This window comes from Globicephala melas, chromosome 7 (assembly GCF_963455315.2).
Source record: "Globicephala melas chromosome 7, mGloMel1.2, whole genome shotgun sequence".
NCBI lineage: Eukaryota > Metazoa > Chordata > Mammalia > Artiodactyla > Delphinidae > Globicephala > Globicephala melas.
Genome location: NC_083320.1, coordinates 9,217,224 through 9,243,254, shown reverse-complemented (window position 1 = coordinate 9,243,254; position 26,031 = coordinate 9,217,224). Strand labels below are relative to the sequence as shown.

At 43.2% G+C, this 26,031-nt stretch overlaps 1 protein-coding gene across 3 annotated transcripts in view; it reads left to right on the top strand.

The window, feature by feature from the left end:
* Positions 1-17,394, top strand: part of FBXO36 (F-box protein 36) — a 98,519-nt gene extending 81,125 nt beyond the window's left edge. For all 3 annotated transcript variants that reach the window (XM_030881990.2, XM_060301755.1, XM_060301754.1), the window contains one exon: positions 16,902-17,394. In XM_030881990.2, coding sequence (XP_030737850.1) covers positions 16,902-17,090 — 189 coding nt within the window. In that variant the 3' untranslated portion in view covers positions 17,091-17,394. The remainder of the gene's footprint in view (positions 1-16,901) is intronic.
* The last annotated feature ends 8,637 nt before the right edge of the window (positions 17,395-26,031 follow it).

Here is a 26,031-nt window from a genome sequence, read left to right as displayed (position 1 = left end):
AAATATAGTAGTGGGAATGTATTAAAAGCTTCTGCCAGGGCCTGGGTTTGTCCTGAGAATAAATGGAAGAATTCCATAGGAAATGGCGGAGACCGCAGTGTCTTGTGAAATTGATTCCTTACTTGGAGCAACTGGCTTCCCTCCGGGTTTTGCTCATTTCCACTTTCTATTCCTCTCCCTCCCAATGCCCTGCCATTATGTTAGCACAATCTTGAAAATAGCCTCCATAATTTACCCCGCACTCTAAGGCTTTTCTAGGTTGCTGGTTTCAGCCCTCAGAATCCTTGCAGAGCAGAATTATTCAAAGATGGAATATGATCCAAGGCTGCTTTTTTCTTTCTGTGTAATATTAACCATTCACTTCTGTTGTTAGTCCGAATATTATATGTTCCGTTTACATATTTTTCCCTTCATTTATAAACCACTTTAATTTACTGTTTTGCCCCCTCAGTTATTAAATTATTTTATTAAGGAAGAGTCTTCTATTTCAAACTTTTGGGGGCACATTTATTAGCAAATTAATTGTATCCCTGTCCCACTTTTTCCTGTGGTCCCAGGGAGGGAGGTTTCCTTCCTGTTCAAGACCAGTGCCACCTGCCACCCAGCTCCAAGTTCCAACCCAAAGGATTTCAGGTTGTCACTTACCTCCTTTCTCTTCTGTGTGGTTGTTGTTATGTATTTTTTACTTTTTATTTATAAATAATTTTAGATTTATAAAAGTGTTGTAAAGATAATACAGAGAGTTTGCCCTTCCCCTAATTAGCATCCCCTAATGCTGACATCTTACATAACCTGGGACATTTTTTTTTTTTTTGCGGTACACAGGCCTCTCACTGTTGTGGCCTCTCCCGTTGCGGAGCACAGGCTCCGGATGCGCAGGCTTAGCGGCCATGGCTCACGGGCCCAGCCGCTCCGGGGCATGTGGGATCCTCCCGGGGCATGTGGGATCCTCCCGGACTGGGGCACGAACCCGCGTCCCCTGCATTGGCAGGCGGACTCTCAACCACTGCGCCACCAGGGAAGCCCAGCCTGGGACATTTTATCAAAACTCAACAGTTAATGTTGCTACAATAATATTAACTAAACCACAGACTTGATTTGTATTTCATCAGTTTTTCCACTAACATCCTTTTGGTGTTTCAGGATCCAATCTGGGAAACTATGTTACATTTAGTGCTTATTTCTAAAGGTCTCTTTCAATTGGTTTTTCCTCTCGGTACATTGACTTTTCTTAAATCAGTGTCATCCTTCAAAGAACAAAAACTCTCAACTCTATTCTTATTCAATCTCTTTCCTTCCCTGTTTGTGAAAATAAGGGTTTACATAGCAGTTCACACTCAGCAAACCAGCACCATTCATCCTACTGAGATTTTATAATCTGTGATAAAATGGGAACAGTATGGGTGATGTGAAGAGTTTGTCATCAAGCTAAATTCATTCCATTTAAATGACCATTCTTCAACAGAGGTTAGGCCTTCCTATTTGGGGGAGATTTAAAATGTCCCATCTTTTATAAAATAGTGGTATTAAAATGTGATAATTTTAACAAATTATCCTTACTTGGCAAATTAAAAAGTCAGCAATCTTATTTTGGTTCTTAATTGTTGTTTTGTTTGATATCTAAAAATTTTGCTGGTCTTACACCATCCAAAATTCTGGGAGCCACTGGCCTTTTGTCTGTTTACCCTTCATCTCTCATATCCCCTCTCTCCATGCCTCCTAAATATCTCTGGCCTCATTCACAGTAACCTCTTGGTTGTCACATCCAAAGGGCAAGAGGCCTTCCATGTCCTGACCCATCTCTGCTTCCAGAATTCTCTGGCGGGTCCCTTCATGGCTGCCCTTTCACTGCTTCATTGGTAGCTCTTCCATGCGGGCTGAGCGTGGCCTTTCTAAAATGCACTCTGGTCATATCACTGCCCTGCTCAGTGACACTTAGTGATGTCCCATCATTTTCAGAATGAGATCCAAAGTCTTAGCTGGCACTTCAGGCCGTGGTGCCCTGGCCCCAGCTCCTGCCCCCAGCCCCAGCCCCAGCCAAGTAGACTGCGTGCAGCTGTCCCATGTGCTGGGCTCTCTGGGCCCCTTGGCCTTTGCTTATGCTGTTCCCTTTCGGAGGAATGGCTTCCCTTGTGACCCATCACTCTTAACTCCTGAACGCTTCTCATTTGGGCTTTGTGCTATATCCATTTTGTTTATATTTTTGAAAAAGAAAATCGATTTGCATTACAATAACCAGGTTGAAAATTGAAAAAAATTATATGTCTTTTAATGTGTAGTAAAAAGTAATTCTCCCTCCCATTCTTTTTATTATTATTATTTATTTATTTATTTTGGCTGCACCAGGTCTTAGTTGCAGCATGCGGGATCTTTAGTTGTTGCGGCACGCGAACTCTTAGTTGCAGCATGCATGTGGGATCTAGTTCCCTGACCAGGGATCAAATCCAGGCCCCCTGCATTGGGAGCACGGTGTCTTAGCCACTGGACCACCAGGGAAGTCCCTCCCTCTCATTCTTGATCCTCATTCCTCTAATTCTCATCTCCAGCAGCAATTATATTACCAGTGTCTCATATGTCCTTCCAGAGAGAGTCTGTGCACATATAAGTGTGTGTGTGATGTGTGAGCATATATACATGTACACATACCCTTTTAAAAAGCATATGGTAGGGCTTCCCTGGTGGCGCAGTGGTTGAGAGTCCGCCTGCCGATGCAGAGGACACGGGTTCGTGCCCCGGTCCGGGAAGATCCCACGTGCCGTGGAGCGGCTGGGCCCGTGAGCCATGGCCACTGGGCCTGCGCGTCCGGAGCCTGTGCTCCGCAACGGGAGAGGCCACAACAGTGAGAGGCCCACGTACCGCAAAAAAAAAAAAAAAAAAAAGCATATGGTAGCATATTATATATTGTTCTTTGTCGGTTTTTTCCTATTTCGCAACATATTTTAGATACTCTTTTATGTCAGTATGTATAAATCTTCAGTTTAGAAAAGTGCCCTAAGTTGTTATTATATGGACAAATCATAATTTTTTAAACTAGATCCTTACTGATAGACATTTAGGTTGTTTCCCCTCTGCTATTTGTAAATAACGCCCCACACTATGGCTAGACTGGACTCTGCAGAAGTGGGTCTGCCCTGGAAGCATAAAGACACATGAGAGACACAGAGGGTATAGGGACTCTGGGTGGACGGGGGCCTGAGCCTGGGAGAGCCCGTGGTGCTGGCCCACACCCAAGGATGGAAGTTTCCACTTATCAAACTTAATGCCACCAGCAATCAGGGCCATCTGGCTGCCTGCCCTTGCTCTGATTCCGTGTTGACCAAGCCATGGAGCCTCCAGGGATGAGCATCTGAAGGTCTCGTGGGTGGATGGTTATATTTCTCAGGGTAAAGAGGCAGCCTCTGGGAGCTTGGCTAATATAAGCACACCCCTGAAAGGTGGGTCCCACGTCGCAGTATACCAGAAAGTCACACTGAGGGCCAGCCCTGGGCTTGCAGTGAGCTCACTAAGGTAAGGCTGCCACGTAGACCCTTCCTGGGGAATGCTGAGGTCCAGAAGGGGAAGGGACGATCATGACTAGCAAATAAACATATTCATCTTGGTAGTGACTCAGGAACAGGCCCACGGAGGAAGAAAATCTCTCCTCTGTCACATTTTGGCCTACAGAGAAACAAATTTTTCCTTATGTTCCCAAATTCCCTATGACTGTGATCCCCAAGTCTGGCCACGTAGGTACGGCACCCAGGGAGCAGGTGAAAACAGGCCAGGCCCCAAGTCGGATTGGGTAGGTCTTGGTGGACCCAGTGTCTGCATTGTCTTGCAACCCAATTCTAAGCATCCAGGCCAAGAATTTGACCATTTGATATTAAAATTGTACAGACAAAATATCTCATGAGACTCTGAAAGGCTGGAAGCTTGGGATGGGGGCGGGGCTGTTGTTTTTCCAACTCCACTTGTGTACAGGCAGTGTGGATGTTTAAATCAGCTTGAGACCAGAGACCTGGGTTCTGTTCTTTGCTCAGCTACTCTGCACCATGAACCTTGGGCAGTCACACCCTTATCCCCTCTAAGCCTTAATTTCCACATTTATAAAAGGAAAGTTTTTAACTAGATAAACCCTAGGATCCCTTTCAACTTGAATGTAGTTTATGTGTGTTAAGTTCATGCACCACCTCCAGGGGGAGCTAAATCCACGATTGGCTATGTTTGGATCAAAGCAGCTGGAACCATAGTCAGGATGGGTACTTTGTGTTTTGCAACCTGGCATCTATCAAGCAAAAGAGCCCCAGGGTTTGGGAGTCCTAGATGGGGGTATTTTGTAAACCAACTTATAATACAAAACAAAACTGAATATTTTCATTGTAAAATATAATAAGTCATAAATGAAGTTACACTGGTTGAAATTTCAGCTCTCTTTTAAGAATTCCTTCCTTTCCTCCAAAACCTCATCATTTTCTTCCATAATCTCTGTTATATAAGATACACTGATATCCTGAAATGTATTGTGCTGGGAAAGGGGTAGTCACCTATACTAGTGTTACAGAGTTCAGAGTTTTAAAAGGAGGTTCAGATCTGTTTTATTTTTACTTACTTATTTATTTATTTTTAATTATTTTATTTTATTTTATTGCTTTCTTGGCCGTGTGGCATGGCATGCCGGATCTTAGTTCCCCGACAACGGATTGAACACATGCCCCCTGCATTGGGAGCATGGAGTCTTAACACTGGACCGCCAGGGAAGTCCTGTTTTATTTTTTTTTTATTTTTTATTTTTTGCAGTATGCGGGCCTCTCACTGTTGTGGCCTCTCCCTTTGCGGAGCACAGGCTCCGGACGCGCAGGCTCAGTGGCCATGGCTCACGGGCCCAGCCGCTCCGCGGCATGTGGGATCTTCCCGGACTGGGACACGAACCCGTGTCCCCTGCATTGGCAGGCGGACTCTCAACCACTGCGCCACCAGGGAAGCCCTATTTTTTAATATTAAGATATTTTCTAAGAGTTTTCCTTTCTTGTTTATATTTAGAATATGTTGTAATCCGAGTAGAGAAACTGGACCTTGAAGAACTGTTGAAGATAATGAAGGACCTGCCTAACATCAAAATGTTTGGGGGGCTGTCATTATCAGAAGATTCAGCATTGCTGTTTAACTGTAACCTTCATGATGTGAATATAATAGTTTTTGCTTTTGATATTTACGCAGAAAGGATCTTAAACGATTATGCTTGATTATACTATTAATTTCTGTTTGAAATTCACTCTTTTCCCTTATTGGAATACATTTAGAGTAACATGAAGTATGAAAGTAACCACCACTGGCTGCTTTCTGCTCGAAAGTGAGTGTAATGGTGTCATGAAATAGAGATAACGCTTACATGTTTTTCACCTCCCCCAGAAAGAAGTCAGAACACGTGGGAGCAAAGTAGGACAGTGCCAAGGCCAGGCCAGGGGTGGTGGGAATGGGATGCTTGGCTGTCTGGAATTGTGGGCAGGGTGGATAGTGGGCAGCTGGGTGTGGCCTGGTGGGCTGAAGTGATGGTCCACAGTGGGGGACATCAGTTAGGGGCACAGTCAGGTCACTTTTAGACAGCTGTCGCATGGTGGCGGGGTTGTCCCAATCCTGGCACTGCGGGGTGCTCCCTAGACTCCCAACTATGGCAACTGAACTGGCCCCCCAGTGGCTAAGTGCCTATGGGGCCTTTGTTTCTAGTGTCTCCTCAGAAATGGCTGAGGTAGCATCTATTCTGTCTCCCCTTCCCGCCCGTTGATTACATCTTTTCCATGTGCTTTATATATGTTATTCCTAATCCTCACAGCACTAAAAGTTTAGTATCATTTCCATATAATCATAATAAGTTCCATTTATTGAATATCTACTACGTGCTAAGCGCTGAATGTATGTCATCCAGTGCAATCCTCAAACAGTGCCGTAAGATGGATGAGTAGAGACTCTCTTGTCCTGATTTTCAAGGAGGGAATAGAAGCTCAGGTAAAGCACACAGATAATGAACATGGAGCCAGGTGCTGTGCCCAGGCAGCCTTACTCTATGGCTGGTGTGCTTGAATCAGTTTATTCTCCTCCTCAGATGACCAAATGCAAGATCAGACGTGGAGACCAGGCTCGGAGCAATAAGTAGAATGTCCAGGATGACTTAATTACTAAGTGGCAGGGCCAGCGTTCAAATCAGCTCGTCCCTGAAGAACATGAGGAACAGGTTCTGTCTTTCATAAGATGGAGTTAAGTATGGGAATGTGTTTTTTCCCTCAGGTAGACTGCAGCTACAGCAGGTAGGTCCCACAATGATACTTTCAAAGCCATGAAAGTATTTTCTTCCTCAGGCCACATGGAAGCATCCCATGAGCAGTAAGGCAGAGAAGGTCCTGCCCCCTCAGGACATGTCACAGTCTTCATTATCCTTATCTATATAATTGTGGTAGCTCAGATTCCTTTTTCATATATCTTTTAAATATTTGTCTATGAGTCATTTCTTTTTTTTTTTTTTTTACAAATTTATTTATTTTTGGCTGCATTGGGTCTTCGTTGCTGCGCGCGGGGTTTTCTCTAGTTGTGGCTAGCAGGGGCTGCTCTTCGTTGTGGTGCGCGGGCATCTCATTGCAGTGGCTTCTCTTGTTGCAGAGCACGGCTCTAGGCGCGCAGGCTTCAGTAGTTGGGGCTCCAGGGCTCTAGAGCGCAGGCTCAGTAGTTGTGGTACACGGCCTTAGTTGCTCCACGGCATGTGGGATCTTCCCGGCCCAGGGCTCGAACCCATGTCCCCTGCATGGGCAGGTGGATTCTCAACCACTACACCACCAGGGAAGCCTATGAGTCACTTCTAATGAACCAAGTTTGCAACCATGAAATTTAAACTAACAGAAGGAATAAAGTCAGAAGATGGCTTGAGTCTATACCAGCTTATCATTTCACTGATGGAATTCCATAAAGGTGATTTTATTCTGAATGAGCTGCACTACAAGAAGGACCCCATCATTATCTTGTGGAGGATTCAAAGGTTGTAGTCATCCTTAAGTTGCAATTACATATCAAATACTAGAAAATTTCCAAAGCTTTCCATAATAACTATATTAGGATAGACCAAGTTAGAAATTGTGACTTGGGATCACAAACCACCCTAAAACAACAGTGGCTTAAGACAATAATATCTGTTTGTTTCATTCATGATTCATACTCATTGTGGGCTGACAGGAGGCTCTGCTCCACAATGTCTTGCAGCAACTCAGGCTATTAGAGACTCCACCGTCTTGTAACTGAACCATCTGAAGCACGTGGTGTCCTTAGTCACTGCGGCAGGGAAGAGACAGCTGAGGTTCATGCACTCTGTTTTGATACAGCATTTCTACTCATAGTCCTTTGGCCAGAACGAATTACACGGCCCCACGTAACTGTGTGGCACAGGGAGATGTGGGAGAAGAGAGGGAATACTTGGTTAGCGTCACGGTCTCTGCCACAAACTGGAAATCCCGAACAAAGCAGTGTGTACGTTAAGATTCATATAATGAAGATAGTATCATAATAGTATTTTTTCTCAAATACAGTTACCTGCTTTAACATCTTCCATACTAGAAAAAAGAGACCTTAATTTTTCATTTCTCCTCTTTTCTGTGTTTCTTGGGACTGTGTTTTCTGAACATGTGTCTGGCTTTAGAAACCAACTCAGAACCAAAGACTACACTATGCCTATAAAATACTTTTCCTGTAAAGAACTGAGTTTCTTTCTCTCTTTCACCCTCCGAGATGTCTATTTTACACCCTCTTCTCTCTCCCCAAGGCTCTGTATCCCACCTTCTTCCTCACTCTTAACTGATGTTGAGTCTTCTTATTTCAATGAGAAACTAGAAGCAGTCATAAGAGAATGGCCTCCCAGGCCACTCGCCAGTTCTGCTGGCGCCTCGTTCTGCTTTACTTCCTGTTGCAGGTGATAAATTCTCCCTGTTATCATCCATGGCCACACCTCCACTTGTGGATTTCACTCCCCTCACCTATTCAACAACTTGGCTCAGCAGTTACCCCTCTTCACCATGCATCACTGCATCATTAATTTTACCCCTCTACTGGATCATTTCCATCAGCACATAAACATACATTTAAAAAAAAATTGCCTTGACCTCACTCCCCATTCTTTTCTTAAAGCAAAATTCCTCAAGCATTCTCTGTACTTGCTATTTCTACTTCCTCTCCTGTTCTTTCTTGGACTCACTCTAGCCAGGCATCCATCCCCACTAAGCCACTGACACTTCTCTTGTCGAGGTTGCTATTGTCCATCACCTTGTAAAATACACCAGTTTTTTTTTTTTGAAAGATTTTTTTTTTGATGTGGACCACTTTTAAAGTCTTTATTGAATTTGTTATAACATTGCTTCTGTTTTTTATGTTTTGGTTTTTTGGTTGCGAGGCATGTGGGATCTTAGCTCCCTGACCAGGCATTGAACTTGCACCCCCTGCATTGGAAGGTGAAGTTTTAACCACTGGACCACCAGGGAAGTCCCACCAGTCAGTTTTTAATTCCCATCTTATTTCACTTTTCAGCAGCATTTACACATTTCATTATTCTCCAGGTTTTCTTTGCTCTTCTCAGTCTCCCTGGCTGAAAACTTTATGCCCTGACTGCTTAATGCTGGAATGTCCTAGAGCACTTCCTTGGGCCATTTTCTCTATCTACAGTCACACTGAGATGATAGCTTTAAATATTATTTACATGCAGCTAATTTTCAAACATACGTTTCCAGCCCTGAGTTGCCCTCTTGAACTCCTAACTTTTATATCTCATTGCATGCTCAATGCTTCCTCCTAGATCTAGCAGTATAGACATCTCAAATTTAACACATCCACACCAGACCTCTGAATTTCCCCACACACATACTTATTTACAAATTCTAATTCTCCCACAGTCTTATCTTTCTGTCCTTGGCAACATTCACGCAGCTGCTGAAGCCAAAAACTCGTCCTTAATTCTTCTTTTTCCTCTTCCTTCTCATCTAATTCATTATCAAGTGGTATGAGCTCTACCTTCAAAATATATCTATCATCTGACTCTGTCTCGCCTCCTGCCTGGCCACCATCCTCATATCTTCCTGGATTTTCTAGAAAGAACTCCACAGTAGATTTGCTTTCACCTCATGGGAATAGCAGCGTACTTTCATCATTTTGCCTCAGGACTATGTCAGTTCTCCAGCTGAGTCATACTTACATCACAGAGATATTGATCCTGTCACCTTCCTACATGCTGGTCTGCATTGGTGACATCATGCTGATGAGCAGGAGTAGCAGATACCTTGGATGCCTTGGTGAGATCGTAGATGTCAGGGAGCTGGTGCAGTGGTTGGGAGTCTGCCTGCCGATGCAGGGGACGCGGGTTCGTGCCCCGGTCCGGGAAGATCCCACATGCCGCGGAGCGGCTGGGCCCGTGAGCCACGGCCGCTGAGCCTGCGCGTCCGGAGCCTGTGCTCCGCAACAGGAGAGGCCGCAGCAGTGAGAGGCCCGCGTACAACAACAACAACAAAATAATACTTTAAGGGGCTTCCCTGGTGGCACAGTGGTTGAGAGTCCACCTGACGATGCAGGGGACGCGGGTTCGTGTCCCGGTCCGGGAAGATCCCACATGCCGCAGAGCGGCTGGGCCCGTGAGCCATGGCCGCTGGGCCTGCGCGTCCGGAGCCTGTGCTCCGCAATGGGAGAGGCCACAGCAGTGAGAGACCCGCGTACCGCAAAAAAAAGAAAAAAAAAAATTGAGAGGCCTGCCATCTCAATGCGTTATCTAGAATCCGTTGCCTTATTGTAACTTCCTATCCTAAGAAAACAGCACAGCTCTTTGTGGATATTTTTAGTTTTAAGGTAACATACAGCACATTTGAGTTTGCTTCTCTGATTCATTTACCAAATAGCCCAATAAAGCTGCCAGTTTTAAATGGGGCCCAGCTTGCAGTGTAAGCAGCTGAGTCACTGGCTCCTTGTGATCCAGCAGATTTCATGGTGCTCAGAGCGTCTGTGGCCTGTATGGCCATGGTCTATCCGGATCCTTGCTGAAAGTTATGGCATGCGTCATCAGGAAAATTACACCTCGTACCTCCAGGGTTTTAGAGTAAAGGCATGGATGCTTTTACAGATAACTGCTCTGCTATTGAGAAACAGCTCTTGGATTTCTGTGGGGCAAAGGCTAATGTTTTGCCTAGATGGTCAAAGTCTTGAAAAGAACAAGATTTGGAGATTAATGAGGAGTTTTGGGGAAGAGGTATTTGGGTGGACTTTTCAGAATAAGCCAAAGAATCAAGGTATTTGTGTCCCACGTGACTGCTCACCAAAGAGCACTCAGTGCCGAGGATGCTTCCAGTAATGAGATGATAATGTGGTTTGCTCTATGGGTGTCAGTCAGCTCCTTTCCCCAGCTGGGCTCATAAACCAAATGCCCAGGTGGCAAGGATGGAAATTGTGCACGGACTCAACCACATGAGTCTCTTATTTTCAAGATTAACCTGCCCACTGTCACAGGAGAGGCAATGCCGAGTCCCCAGGAAGGCGCCATGCTCCAGGGGGTCCAATCAGTAACGAGGCGGTAGGTCAGTTACACTGGACGCTTGTCACCAAGGAGAAAGCAGCGATGTGTCCTCCCTGGATGGGTTACCTCTTCTGGGTGTGGCTCGGCTTTGTGGCACGCCATGCTCCTTCAGCAGCATTGTGTGCAAACTGACCAAATGCCTTATTTTTCCATCGTCATAGCCCGTACAAGATTGCTTCAGATTATTTTGCTGAAATAAATTCATTTATTAAACAAGTAGACATAAATAAATACGGTAATGAGTACACAATTTCCTGCTCTTAGCTTGCATACTCCACTGTCTAGAAATACTTGTCCTCACGGCTTCTTGGAGGCGCTTAATCCCTCATCAGCTAACGGACAACACTTTACAACGTTGGAGCGCGGTCTTACAGGATGTATTATATGGTCTCGGTCACTGGCCAGAATGTGGTCCTGTCTCTTCTGTAGCTACAATCAAAGGACGGAAGTGGGAGTATCATCTCAGAATCATACATAGTCACCTATGTGAAAAAGTGTTGTTTCCTTCTCCACAACTTAGGCTTCTAGTAGGTAAGGGATCTTGATAGTCAAAGAATGAATAGTTTCGCCTAAAGAACAACAATGACTCCATTGAACTAGAAATTAAAAGAATGAAGAGTGCTCCCAGGCTATCTGGGGCTCCTAATGCCACTGAACAAACAGGCAAAAAAAAAAAAAAATCCCCAAATGGGCATTACTGTGTTGGCTCTGGTGATTAATCATGTTTATTAGAGAAAAATAGAGTTGCTTGTTCACAGTGGAATTACAGAGAAGTATTTCTGGAACCCGGACCATCCCTGCAAGTGCTTTGTTTTTTCTTTTTCTTTTCTTGGGGGTGGCTGCACTGCGTAGCTTGCAGGATCTTAGTTCCCCAAGCAGGGAGGAATCCCCTGGGATGGAACCCCTGGCCCCTGCGGTGGAAGTGCAGAGTCCTGACCACTGGACAGCCAGGGATTCCCCTCTGTGAGTGCCTTCTAATACTGGCCTGTTCAATGGCAAAACTTATTTAAAGAAGACTAAAGCATCTTCTACCTGAGAGATCAAGAAGTACTCACACCCAGCAGGAACCGGAGACGGTTTGGATCACCTCAGCAGGTATAGCAGCTTGACCAGTTGAGGTGCTGGCTGAGAACAAAAGGATGGTGGAAAGGGTAGTAGAATGAGAAAATTACAAACACAACTCCTGCTTGTGACCAGTTGCAGAACCTAGGACTATAGTAGCTCCCTATATTTTCTTCCTCACCCAGTGATATGTACATGTTTAAAAAATTTATTTATTTTTGGCTGCGTTGGGTCTTCGTTGCTGAGCGCGGGCTTTTCTCTAGTTGCAGCGAGTGGGGGCTACCCTTCGTTGCGGTGTGCGGGCTTCTCATTGCGGTGGCTTCTCTTGTTGTGGAGCACGGGCTCTAGGCGCGCAGGCTTCAGTAGTTGTGGCACGCAGGCTCAGTAGTTGTGGCGCATGGACTTAGTTGCTCCACGGCATGTGGTATCTTCCTGGACCAGGGCTCGACCCCGTGTCCCCTGCATTGGCAGACGGATTCCTAACCACTGCACCACCAGGGAAGCCCTGATATGTACATTTATATGTAAACCAATATTTTCCTCTTTCCCTTTCTTCTATTATTTTATACAGGGCAAGTCGGTACTGGTTAACTTTATAATTCTAGGATACAAAGATGAACTGGGATTAACTAGAGGTAACAAACACTACCCAGAGGTTTGTAGTGACTGCTGGGATTTGGCGGGAGTGAGGTGGAGGTGAAGGCAGAGAATAAACGCATTGTCACCGTATGAGGGGCAGTTGCTTTGCGTTAGGTGGAGCATTGCTACTGCCGTCATTGGGAAGTTTACGTGTGAGAGGAAGGGTCTGTATGTGTGAGAAGAAGGGTCTGTATGGATAAGAACAGCCAGGAGGTCAGACAGAGGAGACATGCAGTGGGCTGGCTGGCTTCACGCCCGTTTGAGCTCCCTCACACTACACGGAGTTGCCTTTGTGTGCTGTGAAGGTAAGAAAGATAAAAGCTACATTTCATGGATGCCTTTGCAAGTAGTGTCTTGGGTGTAGCCTGGGCTCTGTCAAGTTGACCCACGTGCAAGAGTCTTGGAAGGAAGAGGTGAGCCAGGTGGGGCAGCCTCCGTGCTTTTCCTGCCAGCATGGCGCTGAGGCCTGTAGGGGAGGTTCTAGGGTCCGGTCCAAGGCGTTAGCACATTTTTAGGTGCTGAGTGTTGGGGAGCAGAAGCAGTGAGATTTCCACTAGAACAGTCTGGGTTTCTTGTTTCGTTTTTTAATCTGACTACTGAGTTTTTTTTTTTTTTTTTTTTTTTTGCTGTACGCGGGCCTCTCACTGTTGTGGCCTCTCCCGCTGCGGAGCACAGGCTCCGGATGCGCAGGCTCAGCAGCCATGGCTCACGGGCCCAGCCGCTCCGCGGCATGTGGGATCTTCCCAGACTGGGGCACAAACCTATGTCCCCTGCATCGGCAGGTGGACTCTCAACCACTGCGTCACCAGGGAAGCCCTGATTTTTTTAAAAATTAATTTTTATTGGAGTATAGTTGCTTTACAATGTTGTGTTAGTTTCTGCTGTACAGCAAAGTGAATCAGCTACATGTATACATACATCCACTCTTTTTTGGATTTCCTTCCCATTTAGGTCACCACAGAGCACCGAGTAGAGTTCCTGTGCTATACAGTAGGTTCTCATTAGTTATCTATTATATATTTTTTAATTTTTTAAAAATGTTTTTGGAATAGACAAAGTCTTTATAGGCATATAAACAAAGGCAGAAACCATATATAAAAGACTATTAGGGCTTCCCTCGTGGTGCAGTGGTTAAGAATCCACCTGCCAGTACCGGGGGTACGGGTTTGAGCCCTGGTCCAGGAAGATCCCACATGCCGTGGAGCAACTAAGCTCATGCGTCACAACTACTGAGCCTGCGCTTTAGAGCCCGTGAGCCACAACTACTGAGCCTGTGTGCCACAACTCCTGAAGCCCACATGCCTAGAGCCCGTGCTCCGCAACAAGAGAAGCCACCACAATGAGAAGCCCGTGCACCGCAACAAAGAGTAGCCCCTGCTTGCTGCAACTAGAGAAAGCCTGCACACAGCAACGAAGACCCAATGTAGCCAAAAATATAAATTAATTAATTAATTTTGAAAAAGACTATTAGATTTGATTCTATCCCCGTAAACAAAATTTAAAAAAATTTTAATTTGCACATGTAAAAGTAATAACCCTTGACCACCTGGAGGGGTGGGATAGGGAGGGTGGGAGGGAGGGAGACGCAAGAGGGAAGAGATATGGAAACATATGTATATATATAACTGATTCATTTTGTTGTAAAGCAGAAACTAACACACCATTGTAAAGCAATTATACTCCAATAAAGATGTTACCAAAAAAAAAAAAAAGTAATAACCCAAACTTTAGAAAGAAAATAAGCAACATATGATTAACTTTGCAGAATTATTATAAATTGGTAAGTAAAAGACTAATAATACCATAATACAAAAATGAACAGAGATTATGAACAATTAGCAAAAGAGGAAATACAGAAATCAACAAAGTTCGACAAAGCAATCTCATAAGTAAACAAAGAAATGTAAATTAAAAGAAGACACCTTTATAGCCAACGAAGTCTGAGGATTTATTTTGCATGGTGATGCTCTGTTCACACTACTCTAGGAATTATAAGTCAGGAAACACTTTCTACAGGATACTTTAATGGTATATATTCAATTCTTTTGAAAAGTTAAATTTTTAAGAATGTACTTTAAAGAAAATCATGTGTTAATAAACATATATGTAACAAGGGTATTTATAGTAGAATTATTTTTAATCATTAATTATTTTATACATCTAGCTGCTGTTATTCCTGGCTGTAGAGCATTGAACGTTTCCCTCTGGTTTTACTAGATATTCTGTGAGCTTCCTATTGCCTGTACTGAATCCCTCTCAGCTTAAACAACATAGAATATGTTCTGTGGTCTGAAACAAGGGGCCCTGTCCAGTACTATAGGTGTTCCATACAGTTTGGATGGATGGATGAATGGAGGAATGAATAGGCTATTGAAAATTGTGGGGCAGCTTATCTCCACACTAAATGGACCAAACTATAGTCACTTTAGTTTGTATTTCTCTTTTCTATTTCTTCCCTTATTGTTAGTTTCGCAACCCGTTGTTCTCTGCTTTCACTACTCTGCCTCTGATGGCATCAACCAGCCTTCTAATTTGCTGTGTCTAGACTGCTGAGGGCTAAAGGCTGTACACGAAACTAAAACAAATTCTAAGGAAAGGAAGAATGATTAGTGAGTGTAGGCCTTTTCTGCAGAACCCCCCACCCCCACCCCCGCCTTTCTAAATAGAGCCCAACTGGATTCAGTATTCTGGAGTTGGAGGGACTTTACCATGCCTGTCTGCTTCTCCTATTTAAGTGTTAAAGTTGCCCTCTAATTTTAAATAGTGAAGTAATTAGTTCAACCTAATTTTTGTCAGTCAGATCAACTCTCTTTATTATTCACAGACACAGGGTCTGCACAGATCATTATCCATAGATAATCTTGTTTCCCACCATTATTGACCTTCCAGCGGCCCATCTGCTTCTTGTGTTTCTTTGCCTCCTTGTAAGAGGAGTCTTTGTGAGTTGCTCCAGGGGGCCGTGTCTGGGAGGGTCTGAGCAGGAAGCAGGAGCCTCAGCCCACAAGCTCTGCACTGCTCCCCGCCCCCCACCAGTTTAAAGGAACTGTGGGCTCCTTAATGATCCTCTGTCATGCCTATTCTTTCCACTGCTGGATTTTCACATGTGACAGGAGAATCAGGTTGGTGATGAACTTCCCTGAGCGCACAATTGGCACAGGAAGGATGGAGCCAGGAAGTGTTCTGGGGCCCACGTGAGACCCTTCTTTGAGCACATTTCATATTACCGGAGTTATCACTACGCAGCGTCAAATATCCAAGCACCTTTCAATGTTCCTAGTCTTGCATACAGGTACCAAAAAGTCACGGCTATCTCTAAGGTCGGAAATAATACATGTAATGGAAGCTTTAACTTTAGGAAAGATTTGGGGCATGGAAGCAAGGGATTAGGAAATCTCCTGTTAAGAGTGCTTAGTAGCAGAAGACTGATGGGACTTCCCTGGTGGTCCAGTGGTTAAGACTCCACGCCTCCATTGCCGGGGATGTGGATTAGATCCCTGGCTGGAGAACTAAGATCCCACATGCCCAGCAGTGCGGCCAAAAAAAAAAAAAAAAAAGTAGCGGGAGACTGATGAACATAGTTGCCGTAAATGATAGTGACGATTGAAAAAGTCCTAGTAGGAAATCTTGGGTAAATGGAAGCTGAATTCTGGCAGCTTTGAACTTGGAGGGAGGGCAAAGTGGTCTTGTGCAGATATTGGGCCAGAGGGGTCTTGTCTGTCCTTAACTTCATGGCCCTCAGGTAAAGGCCCAGACTGCAGAAGAACATCCCTGGGAAGATTATTCCCAGAGAACGGCTCCCTTTGCCATGTGTCTGGCAGGCTTGGGGAGCGACTGCATCTTGTAGGCCACTCTGTTGCATGGTGTGATGTCATGCATGCAAAGGACTCCGAATAAAACATGAGGACGGGACCCTGGCACCAGGAATGTGTAAATTTTAGGTGTGCTGGTTGGCAGTCTCCGAGGGCTGCTTGTCCGCTTCAATGCGGTTCGCTACTGAGTAGCCCGCAGTGACCTACGGTGTCCGCTGTACAAGCCCGGGGAGAGGTGACTCAAGCAAGGGTTAAACATGAAGCTGAGCAGGAGTTAGCAACGCTTTTCCTCGAGAAACTGCTGCAGCCCTCGGTGAAGACCAGTTGACCACACCATTATCAGCCTGTTACGTGGCTAACTGGAAGTTCACCACATAATGTTGCGTGTGTAAACTTAACCATATCATGTTGTATGTGTACTGTTTATAACTGTGCCACATTTTGCATCTTTTTTTTTAAACTTTTTATTTTATATTGTAGTGTAGTTGATTAACAATGTTGTGTTCGTTTCGGGTGTACACCAAAGTGACTCAGTTATACATATACATGTATCTATTCTTTTTCAAATTTTGCATCTTAAATGAGATCAGGACTTGATTTATTCCATTAATCGAATATTGCTTCATCCTTTAGATACTTGTGCACTTGCCTCTCCTCAAAGAGGAAGTTTCTGGAGTCAGAACTGTGTCTGGCACACCTTTGTGCACCCGTGGTGTTTCCTCCGTTGTCTCACAGGCAGCAGGGGTTGGATAGTGATGTTGTGAGTGAGTGAACTTTTCCTTAACCCATGTATGATGTCACCCACCTCTGACTTTTTCCACCCACAGTTGTGCACGTCAGGCAAACTGTGGGAGCAGATCGTCCAGTCTGCCTGTGACCACATCACCCCAGAAATGAGAGCCTTGGCTCAGGAAATGGGCTGGAGACAGATGTTCTTCACCAACAAGCTGCAGCTCCAGCGGCACCTCCGCAAGAGGATACAACAACAAGGAAGCCAGAGGAGCAGTGAGCTCTAGGGTCACACATTCCTACCTGCAGGAGAGTTGAGGCACGGCTGTGTTTTCCATCTGTGTCCAAACCTCTTCTGCTGCCTTTGATTAAGAACTAAGGTTTTGTTGATTCAAGAAGCCATAGAGTACTTGCACACAAATGCAGCACACCGCCTCTGCTGGGCTTTGCCCGAACCACGGTCCCTGCCACAGGGAGGGTCAGCTCATGGCCCCAGCATAGGGGCAGCAGGACAGGAGGCGCCCATGCCCTGCCACCCATCAGAAAAGAGGCTTCTGCTGTATGGTAACAAACAATAAATGATTATTAGCAGGTTTTTATTACGTATGTATTTTATCTAGGCGTTGGAAAGGGGAACACGGCTTTTGAATTATTTCCTGGTGTCTGTCATCTGAATCCATCCATGAGTAGGTGGCTGCATGTCCCCATAGGGAACTGTGAGGGGACAGGGGCAGCGGGAGACACTCCTGCTGAGTGCAGCTGCCTTCCTGACTCTGCTCCGCTAAGATGGTATTCAGGTCCCCCACCCTCGGGGCCCGGGATGCCAGGCTCCATCCCCCCACGTGAACAGCCTCTGATCTGGCCCTGGGACATGGCCGGAGAGAATTCTAGACATTCTGCTTGCAGACCTCGTGCAGAGTCCAACTTCCCAGGACTTTACGTTGTCAAATAAACCCATAAATATTTCTAAGAGAGGTGCGGCTTCCCCAAAGAAGTGTGGACAGTTACCGCTATTATAACAGGGATTTTTTGGGGGGAGGGTGTTTGATTTTTATTTTATAAAAATTTTATATAAAATTTTATTGTATAAAAATTTTAATACAATTTTTAAAGGTTACTTTCCACTTACAGTTATTACAAAATATTGGCTATATTCCCTGTGTTGTACAATACATCCTTGAGCCTATCTTATACCTGATAGTTTGTACCTCCTTCTTCCCCACCCCTGTATTGCCCCTCCCCCCCCATCCCCACTGGTAACCACTAGTTTGTTCTCTAGATCTGTGAGTCTGCTTCTTTTTTGGTTATATTCACCAGTTTGTTGTGTTTTTTAGATTCCACATGTGAGTATAACAGGGAATTTTTAAAACACAGGCTGTGGGTAACTGAGTGAAAACCCAAGTACATTTTGTATTCTGTTAAGTTGGCAGAGGGGCAAAAGTGGTACAGTTTCAGGGGAGAAAATTCTACCTCCCTGAGATGGGTTATTTAACAATTGTTTTCTTCCTACTTTCTCATGGCAATTAAGTACCCAGACAAGGCACTCACAGCAGCAAATAGTCTCGTGACTCCTTTTAGGCTACAGAGCAAAGTAGCTCTCAACCTCCCATCACCTTATCAACGCCATGAGCTCTTCCTGCCTGCAATCTCCACTTCGCTACATAGAAAAATAATGCCCTCCCAACCCCGCGCTTGCCTCCCGCTAGAGGAACTTCCTGTGATGCCCTGGAATCTCCCAAATGGTGGGGAAGAAGCGGACTTTGGCTGTCCTCCCCTCCTCACTCCTTCTGGAACAGCTCCATAGCCATAGCTTAATGACAGATTCTTTCTTTTCTGTTTTACTAAACCTGGATTCATATCAGGTCAGACTTTAACCCCCATCCACACACCCTTAACACTCAGTCTTGGATTTCCAGGGACATCTGTGAAATCAAATGCAGTCTCCTTCCTGCAGATGAAGAGCCTGTCAAAGTTGTGTCTGGTGGCTGGCAGGCAGGCAGAGGGCCCATGCTTCTGTGCGGCTCCCGCTGCCTCGTTTCGCCCGGAAGTTACAGACTTCACTCCGGGCCAGGTTTTCAGTGACAGGTTAATACCACGTGTATACGGCAGCTGTGTGTGTGCACAGCATAACTGCGTAGATACCAAATTACAACCCATTTGTAACATCGATGCAAAATGCCAACAGCTTAAAAAATTTCATGTGTAATGTTTTATCAACTGAGTTCTGAAAGCTTATGGGCATGTATAATAATCTAGATTCGACATGAATCAGTAAGAACACATATATGGCCATTTGAAAACTTACTATCTATATAAAAGATAAGATAAATATAGATGCTGAAAGCTAAATAATTAAAAATGAGTTGTTAATATGTTGGCTACTTTAAAGTAATAGTTAAATAGCATAGGTTATTAGATTATTTCAATAATTATTTGTCCTCATAATTTGAGTGCCTTATTACCTTATTATAATTATTTTTACTAAAATAGGAGCAGTATCATCAACCTAAAATCCTGCGCGGCACCAGCACTCCCAGTGGTCTATCATTTTGCCTCTCTCTCCCGCCTCAATAGGGAGGCGGTGATGGTTTGCCTCTCTGCCTCTGTTGACAGCTTTCATGTGGACGGATAAATCTGCTTCGTTCATGACATATTTCAGAGTAAAATGTCACAGCATTTTATACTTTTGCCTTTTCTCATCTCTTCACTCAAAAGCGTTTCTACTCGGCTCTCATTCACCATTGTAATTGTAAAAGTAAAATACTGATATTTTCTGATGATTTATATATTTAGTGTTATAAGAGCAATCTATTGTTTTTTTAAATTAATTAATTAATTTATTTTTGGCTGCGTTGGGTCTTCATTGCTGCGTGCGGGCTTTCTCTAGTTGAGGCGAGCGGGGGCTACTCTTCCTTGCGATGCACGGGCTTCTCATTGTGGTGGTTTCTCTTGTTGCAGAGCACGGGCTCTAGGCACACAGGCTTCAGTAGTTGTGGCACGCGGGCTCAGTAGTTGTGGCTCACAGGCTCTAGAGCGCAGGCTCAGTAGCTGTGGCACGTGGGGTTAGTTGCTCCATGGCATGTGGGATCTTCCTGGACCAGGGCTTGAATCCGCATTGGCAGGCGGATTCTTAACCACTGTGCCACCAGGGAAGTCCAAGAACAATTTATTAACAATAGCAAATGTGAATATTTAATTTATAAACTAAAAAATAAATACATTATACTCAATGTCAACTTCTATTGCTGCTTTTTTTCCTGAACAGGTTGGCATAGTACATGCATTAAACCTCGATTATATGGAATCCACAATGTTTTGTTTTATTGAGTAGGGCCAAGAATTTAGGCTGTGATTATATTTGGGGGAGGGGTGGGAAGCAGGGGTCGGGTCAAATCACTAATTACCACTTGTTGCTGTTTTCTGAGCTGCTTGTGTACAAGATGGTCATCAGCCCTCATTTATTACCCAAACCAACTGCCCAGCTGCTGAAGAATAATATCAAAAGACCTTACATAAAACATCTGTGCAGCATAGTTTTTTGCTCTGAGCTTTAGTGTAATGACCTCTATCTTCAGTTTGTGTTGTGATATGATACAGTGTGAGAGAGAATCCAAGCTTTTCGACTCTGAACAGTTGGCTTCCACTTGAAATGGATGCCTTTGGCTGGATGTTAAATAGTATGGTTGGACCATACTAAAGAAAGGTGTGCACCTGCAGTTAAAAGCATTCTATTACGTAGCAGGTCATTTTACAAAGTAAAATTAACATCTTAGCTTTACATGTTTATTGTTTTGAAATGAGATCGTCCGTACACTGGGATAGCATTCTTTCGCCCTGGCAACATGGAACCCTCAGGGATGGGAGCTACGAAGGACTTGCTGTTTCCTGCTTATCACGTTCCCTCAAACAGAGATCTTCATTCAGAAGAGCTATTTTCCATTGGGAAATCTGTTCTGCCCATCCAGAAAGTCTGAGAGCCATAGATCATGGTCACGGACTGAGTTGGAATAACCTTAGGAACAATAATAATAATAGCAACTTCCATTGATTGTCTACTGGTTACCAAGAAATAAACAGGTAGTAACCGATTTAATTCTTACGGCAACCCTTGAAGGTAAGTGATGATATTTCTGTCTTATAGACCAGGGGTCTATAAACTATGGCATACATCTAATCTAACCAGCCACCTGTTTCTGTATATGAAGTTTTATTGTGCCACGGTTTATGACACACAGTGACAGAGTTAGATAGCCACAATATAGACTGTATGGCCGGCAAAGCCTAAATAATTCTCAGGGAGGGCAAGTTAATTTTCCAAAGGTTTTATGACTAATAAGTGGTAAAGCTGAGATTCAACTCTATGCCTACTGAGTCTATGTTCTTAACCACAAACGCCACACCACCTCTCCTTTCAGAGCCAAAACCACGTTTGGCCAGTGCAACTTGAAAAGGTGATGGAATTTGCCCAAGGTCATATTTGAAATTATAAAGGGGAGGACCTTGAGTGTACTATGAGAGACCATACTAATTTAGTTGGCCAGAGAATGTTCCAAGCTTTTGATGAACTAAATTATTGCCCATTTTTCTATAAATAAATATTGTAAACTTATTTAAATACTAATAAATAAATTCTTCTTCAAGGCCCTTACATGCTCTTAGGGAAAACCAGGGAAAGGACTGAATAACAGAGTGGAACATGGCTCACTGGGACCTTCCCAAACTCAGTCCTCTCTTCTTCCTGATACTTTCCTCCACTGGGGACCAGGCCTTCCCAAGGAACTCGCACCTCTTTCCACTTCACCTGACAATGGAAGAGGCTACCCAGTGCCAATTTGAGACCTTCGGCCCGACTCTCTCTGTTTTCATTGTCAGAAGTCCACACAGTTCATCTGTAGCATCTTTAATGCATTGCCAGTGATCTGCTCTCTGCCCTGACTCAGTTTCCCTTTCTTAGACGCTGATGGCTCATTAGCTTTAAAAAAGGGAGATTAGAAATCTCGTTCTTAGCTCACAGCTGCACCATCTAAGCCTAAACATGAAGAAAAAGATGAATCAGAAATCTACTAAAAAAGTGTAAATATGAAACAAAATATGACTCAAAAGCTATCTATTCCACGGCTTTATCATGTTAAAATTTTACCTTTTTGGTACCTTCTAAGTTGTGGCATCATTTTAAGAGACATCATTCAGAGTCTAAAGAAAGAGGAATTGAATATTTTAAATGTAAATGTGATGAGTTCATTAAAAGCCAAAAATTGATTGTTATAGCTTTTCAACCCAGAGAGGCAAAGCCATTGAAGTACCCTGCAGGGTAGGTGACTGTGCAGGGTACTTCATCACAGGAAGTGCCTCTGGCACCCAGAGAAAGACATGTAAGCCTTACAGCTGACACTGCTGAATGCTGGCTGGCTGGAGGGTCCGCAGAAGAAATTACAGCAGCGCCACTTTGTAATGATACAGTAGCTTGTCAGATCAAAGATTTAGCTGCAAACGGGAAGGCTGAGTTAATATCTTCTCTGCAGAATTGTACTTCTGTCTCACAAATGGACAAATCAATAGATGTGGCTGGACTCGCTGTTTTGCTTGTGTTCATCTAGTATCACACCAACTAGACAAAGATCTTTTATGTGAATGCTTGGAAGGAAACACAAGGGGTGCTGAACCATTCAAAATACTGAATAACTTGATTCACTCTCGTGGTTGATCCTGGAGCAGCTGTGTTGAGGTTTGCACTGATGGTGCAGCAGCAGTGGTGGGTGCTGCTAATGTCTCGGCACGAGTCAAAGCCATGCCACCAAAACACACCAGAGGTCATTGTATTTTTCATTGCTATGCTTGCAGTCAAATAATGGCCAGATTCACTTAAGGACATCCTTGAGGAAACAGTAAAAATGACCACCTTTTATGAAGTCTTTACTCTTGACTGCACATCTTTTTAATATCCTGCGTGACAAAATTGTTACCAAGCCAAACTTGGGTCCACTTGAGCGGCAAAGCCAATCTACTGACAACCCGGTTGTGGTGAAGGAAAGTGCAGTGTTTATTGCAGGGTACCACGCAAGGAGAACAGGCAGCTCATGCTTAAAAAACCCCAATTCTGATAGCTTTCGGGGAAGGGTTTTTAAAGACAGTGTGAGGGAAGGGGTCACAGGGTGTGTGGTCAGCTCACGCACAGTTCTCTGATTGGTCGATGGTGATGTAATAGGATGAAGTTTTGGGAATCTCAGTCATCAACCTTCTGGTTCCAACTCGTCTGGGGTCTACACTGCTGGTGGTCAGCATGCAGTTAACTTCTTCCACCTGGTGGGGGTTTTAGTATCTGCAAAACAACTCAAGGATATGGCTTGGGCAATTATCTATAGCCCTTGATGAAGAACTAAAGGTCCTTGACTTTGTTTTATGGCTAACCCATTATTATTTTTGACTTGCTTGACTGCTTTCCTTTCTTTCTGCATTTTCTCAGTTCTCTGATTAAATTTGCTCTTTGGAACGCAGGGAAGGCCTAGCAGGCTAGAGCTTTTTTACAAATAAGAGGTGAGGGATGTGGGGTGGGGGGGGGGTGTCCCTGGGAAGGCCCTGCAGGATCCTGCTTGGTTTCGAAATGGAAAATATGCACAAGGCACATCAGCTGCAAATCGAAGTCCATCGGTTGTCTTGAGGAAAAGCACTTGTGTAACTGAGTTGCAAACTCAACTATGGATTTTTCGTGAAATACCATGTTTATGTTTGGCAGATACATTATTGAAAATGAGACTGTCACTTCAAGAAAAATAACTGCAGTATTTGTTGCCAATGATAATATTTAAGCTTTCCAAAGGAAATAAGAATTCTGGAAAACTTATATCAACCTCCATGAGCTTGTCCACTTCCCAGTTGAGATATAATTCACATATCATAAAATTCACCCTTTTAAAGTACATAATTCAATGGTTTTTATATATTCAAAAATTTGTGAAACTATCACCATTATCTAGTTTTGTCACCCCCAAAAGATACCACGTGCCAATTCCTCTCTCCTCCTAGCCTCTGGCAACCACTAATACACTTTCTGTCTATGGATTTGCATATTCTGGACATTTCATATAAATGGAACCACACAATTATCATATGATTTAAAAAAATATTGTTTGAGATATGAAAACATTTGGAAGATCTACAAAACTCAGTAGATTAGTATTTTCCAAATTACTAAAGCATTATGTTACAAAATCCTAAATGGGCAAAAGAGTCATTCACAGTGCAAAACAGGCTTTTAATGTAACGTTTTACAAAAAGTTATATGATATGGTGTCAGATTACACAGTGCAAATAACCTTTAAGAAATACCACTTGTTGAGTTTTGTTGTGGTATCAAAAAAAAACAACCACACTACAATTATCTGAAAAGACTATTAAAATAAATACTCCTCTCTTTCCAACTACATATAGGTATGAGGCTGAATTTCCTTCATATATGTCAATCAAAACCATATATCAAAACAGATTGAATGTAGAAGCAAACATAAGAACACAGCTGTCTTCTATTGTGCCAGATATTAAAGAAATTGGCAAAAATGTAAAAAAATGCTGCTATTCTTACTAAAAAAAATTTTGGGAAATATGGTTACTTTTCAAAAAAATGTTATTTGTACTAACATAGTAGGCTCTTTATTATTTTAAAATGAAGCAATACTAAATAATTTTAAAAATTTCTCAGTTTCACTTTCTAATATGGTAAATATCAATAAGATACAGCCTACAAAAACAAAAGATCTTTGGGACTTCATTGGTCTTCAGGACTGTAGCATGGACCTGAGACCCAAAAGTTTGAGAACTGTAAGTTTAGCACTTGTCTGCATCTTTCATTTGACAAACAGACATACCTTAGGGATTGTTCTGCATTCGTTTTATTGAACCTCTCTGTGTCTTTTATATTATTAATTACAGTTTCATTTAAACAGGTTACAAGTCTCATCTCCCTTAGCTTTGTTATTGCATCATCACTTCCAGCAATAGCAGCTTCCTCTGCACGCGGGCCAGTCGAGGGCAGGCACTTGGCATCAGCCTGCCTTGTTCTAATAGGAGCCCAGTTTACATCCGTTGAATGGAAAGAGACTAGGGAGACAGACAGTGGAATAAAAATACTATACACTAGGAGTGCTCCATGGATAGTAATTAATCAGAATGTCATATGCATAAAAGGAGATAATCAATGTGAGGGAGTCAGGAAAAGCATTTGAAATTGATTGGAGGTAGGGAGGAGTGTTTATCACAATATTACACACTATGGGCAAAAATTAGAAGCACCTAAATGGCTAACAATTGGGAATTTGTTTTTAAAACATTATCGTTTATACAATCATTAAAAATGATGTTGCAGATAGGTATTTGCCATCTGGAGTTTTTTTGACTTAAACTGACCGTTTTTCCTCCCTCCTCTCTGCCTCATCTCCTCACCCCTTAAAAAAAGAGTTGACAGAATAACATTATCAAAACTGTGTTTAATGCCTCAGTTGTGCTGGAGTGAAAAAAATGGTTGAGACCACTGTACTGAAGATGCACATCTACTGATACGGAAAGATGTCCTTGATAGGGTGTTCATGCAAAGAACAAATTATAATTTGCTTTATAATTTATAATAAAATTTAATTATAAATTATACTTTAAAAGTATAAAATTGTTTTTGAGAAACACATGCACAAACAGTAAAAGGGTATAAAAGATATTGCAATGATTATATCTGGGTACTGGAAGTACATTTAAATTTTTTCTTCTTATTTTTACACTCACTTCAATATACTAATATATACTTATTTGCTTACCAAATTCAGTGTATTAATAAACATGTAACATAATACTTTTGTAACAGGAAAACAAATTATTTTTAATTTGTTAAAATATAACAGAGCTCTCAAGCTTCTCTTTATCAAGGTGTTACACTAGTAGTCATTTATCAAAAGAAAAAAACAATGCTAATAAACTCATTTTGGCTTTTTCAAAAAAAAGAAAGAAATTGATTGGAATGTTTTACACTTAAATATGCTGAGAGCTGGTCTCCAGTTTTAGTGAGCATAAAAGTCAACTGATAAGCTTATTTATTGGGTTGGCCAAAAAGTTCTTTTGGGTGTTTCTGTGACATCGTATGAAAAACCCGAACGAACTTTTTGGCCAGTCCAATACAAGGCAGATATCTTGGTCCCATCCTCCAAGATTCCAATTCATTAGGTTTTAAATAGCCCCAGGAATCTG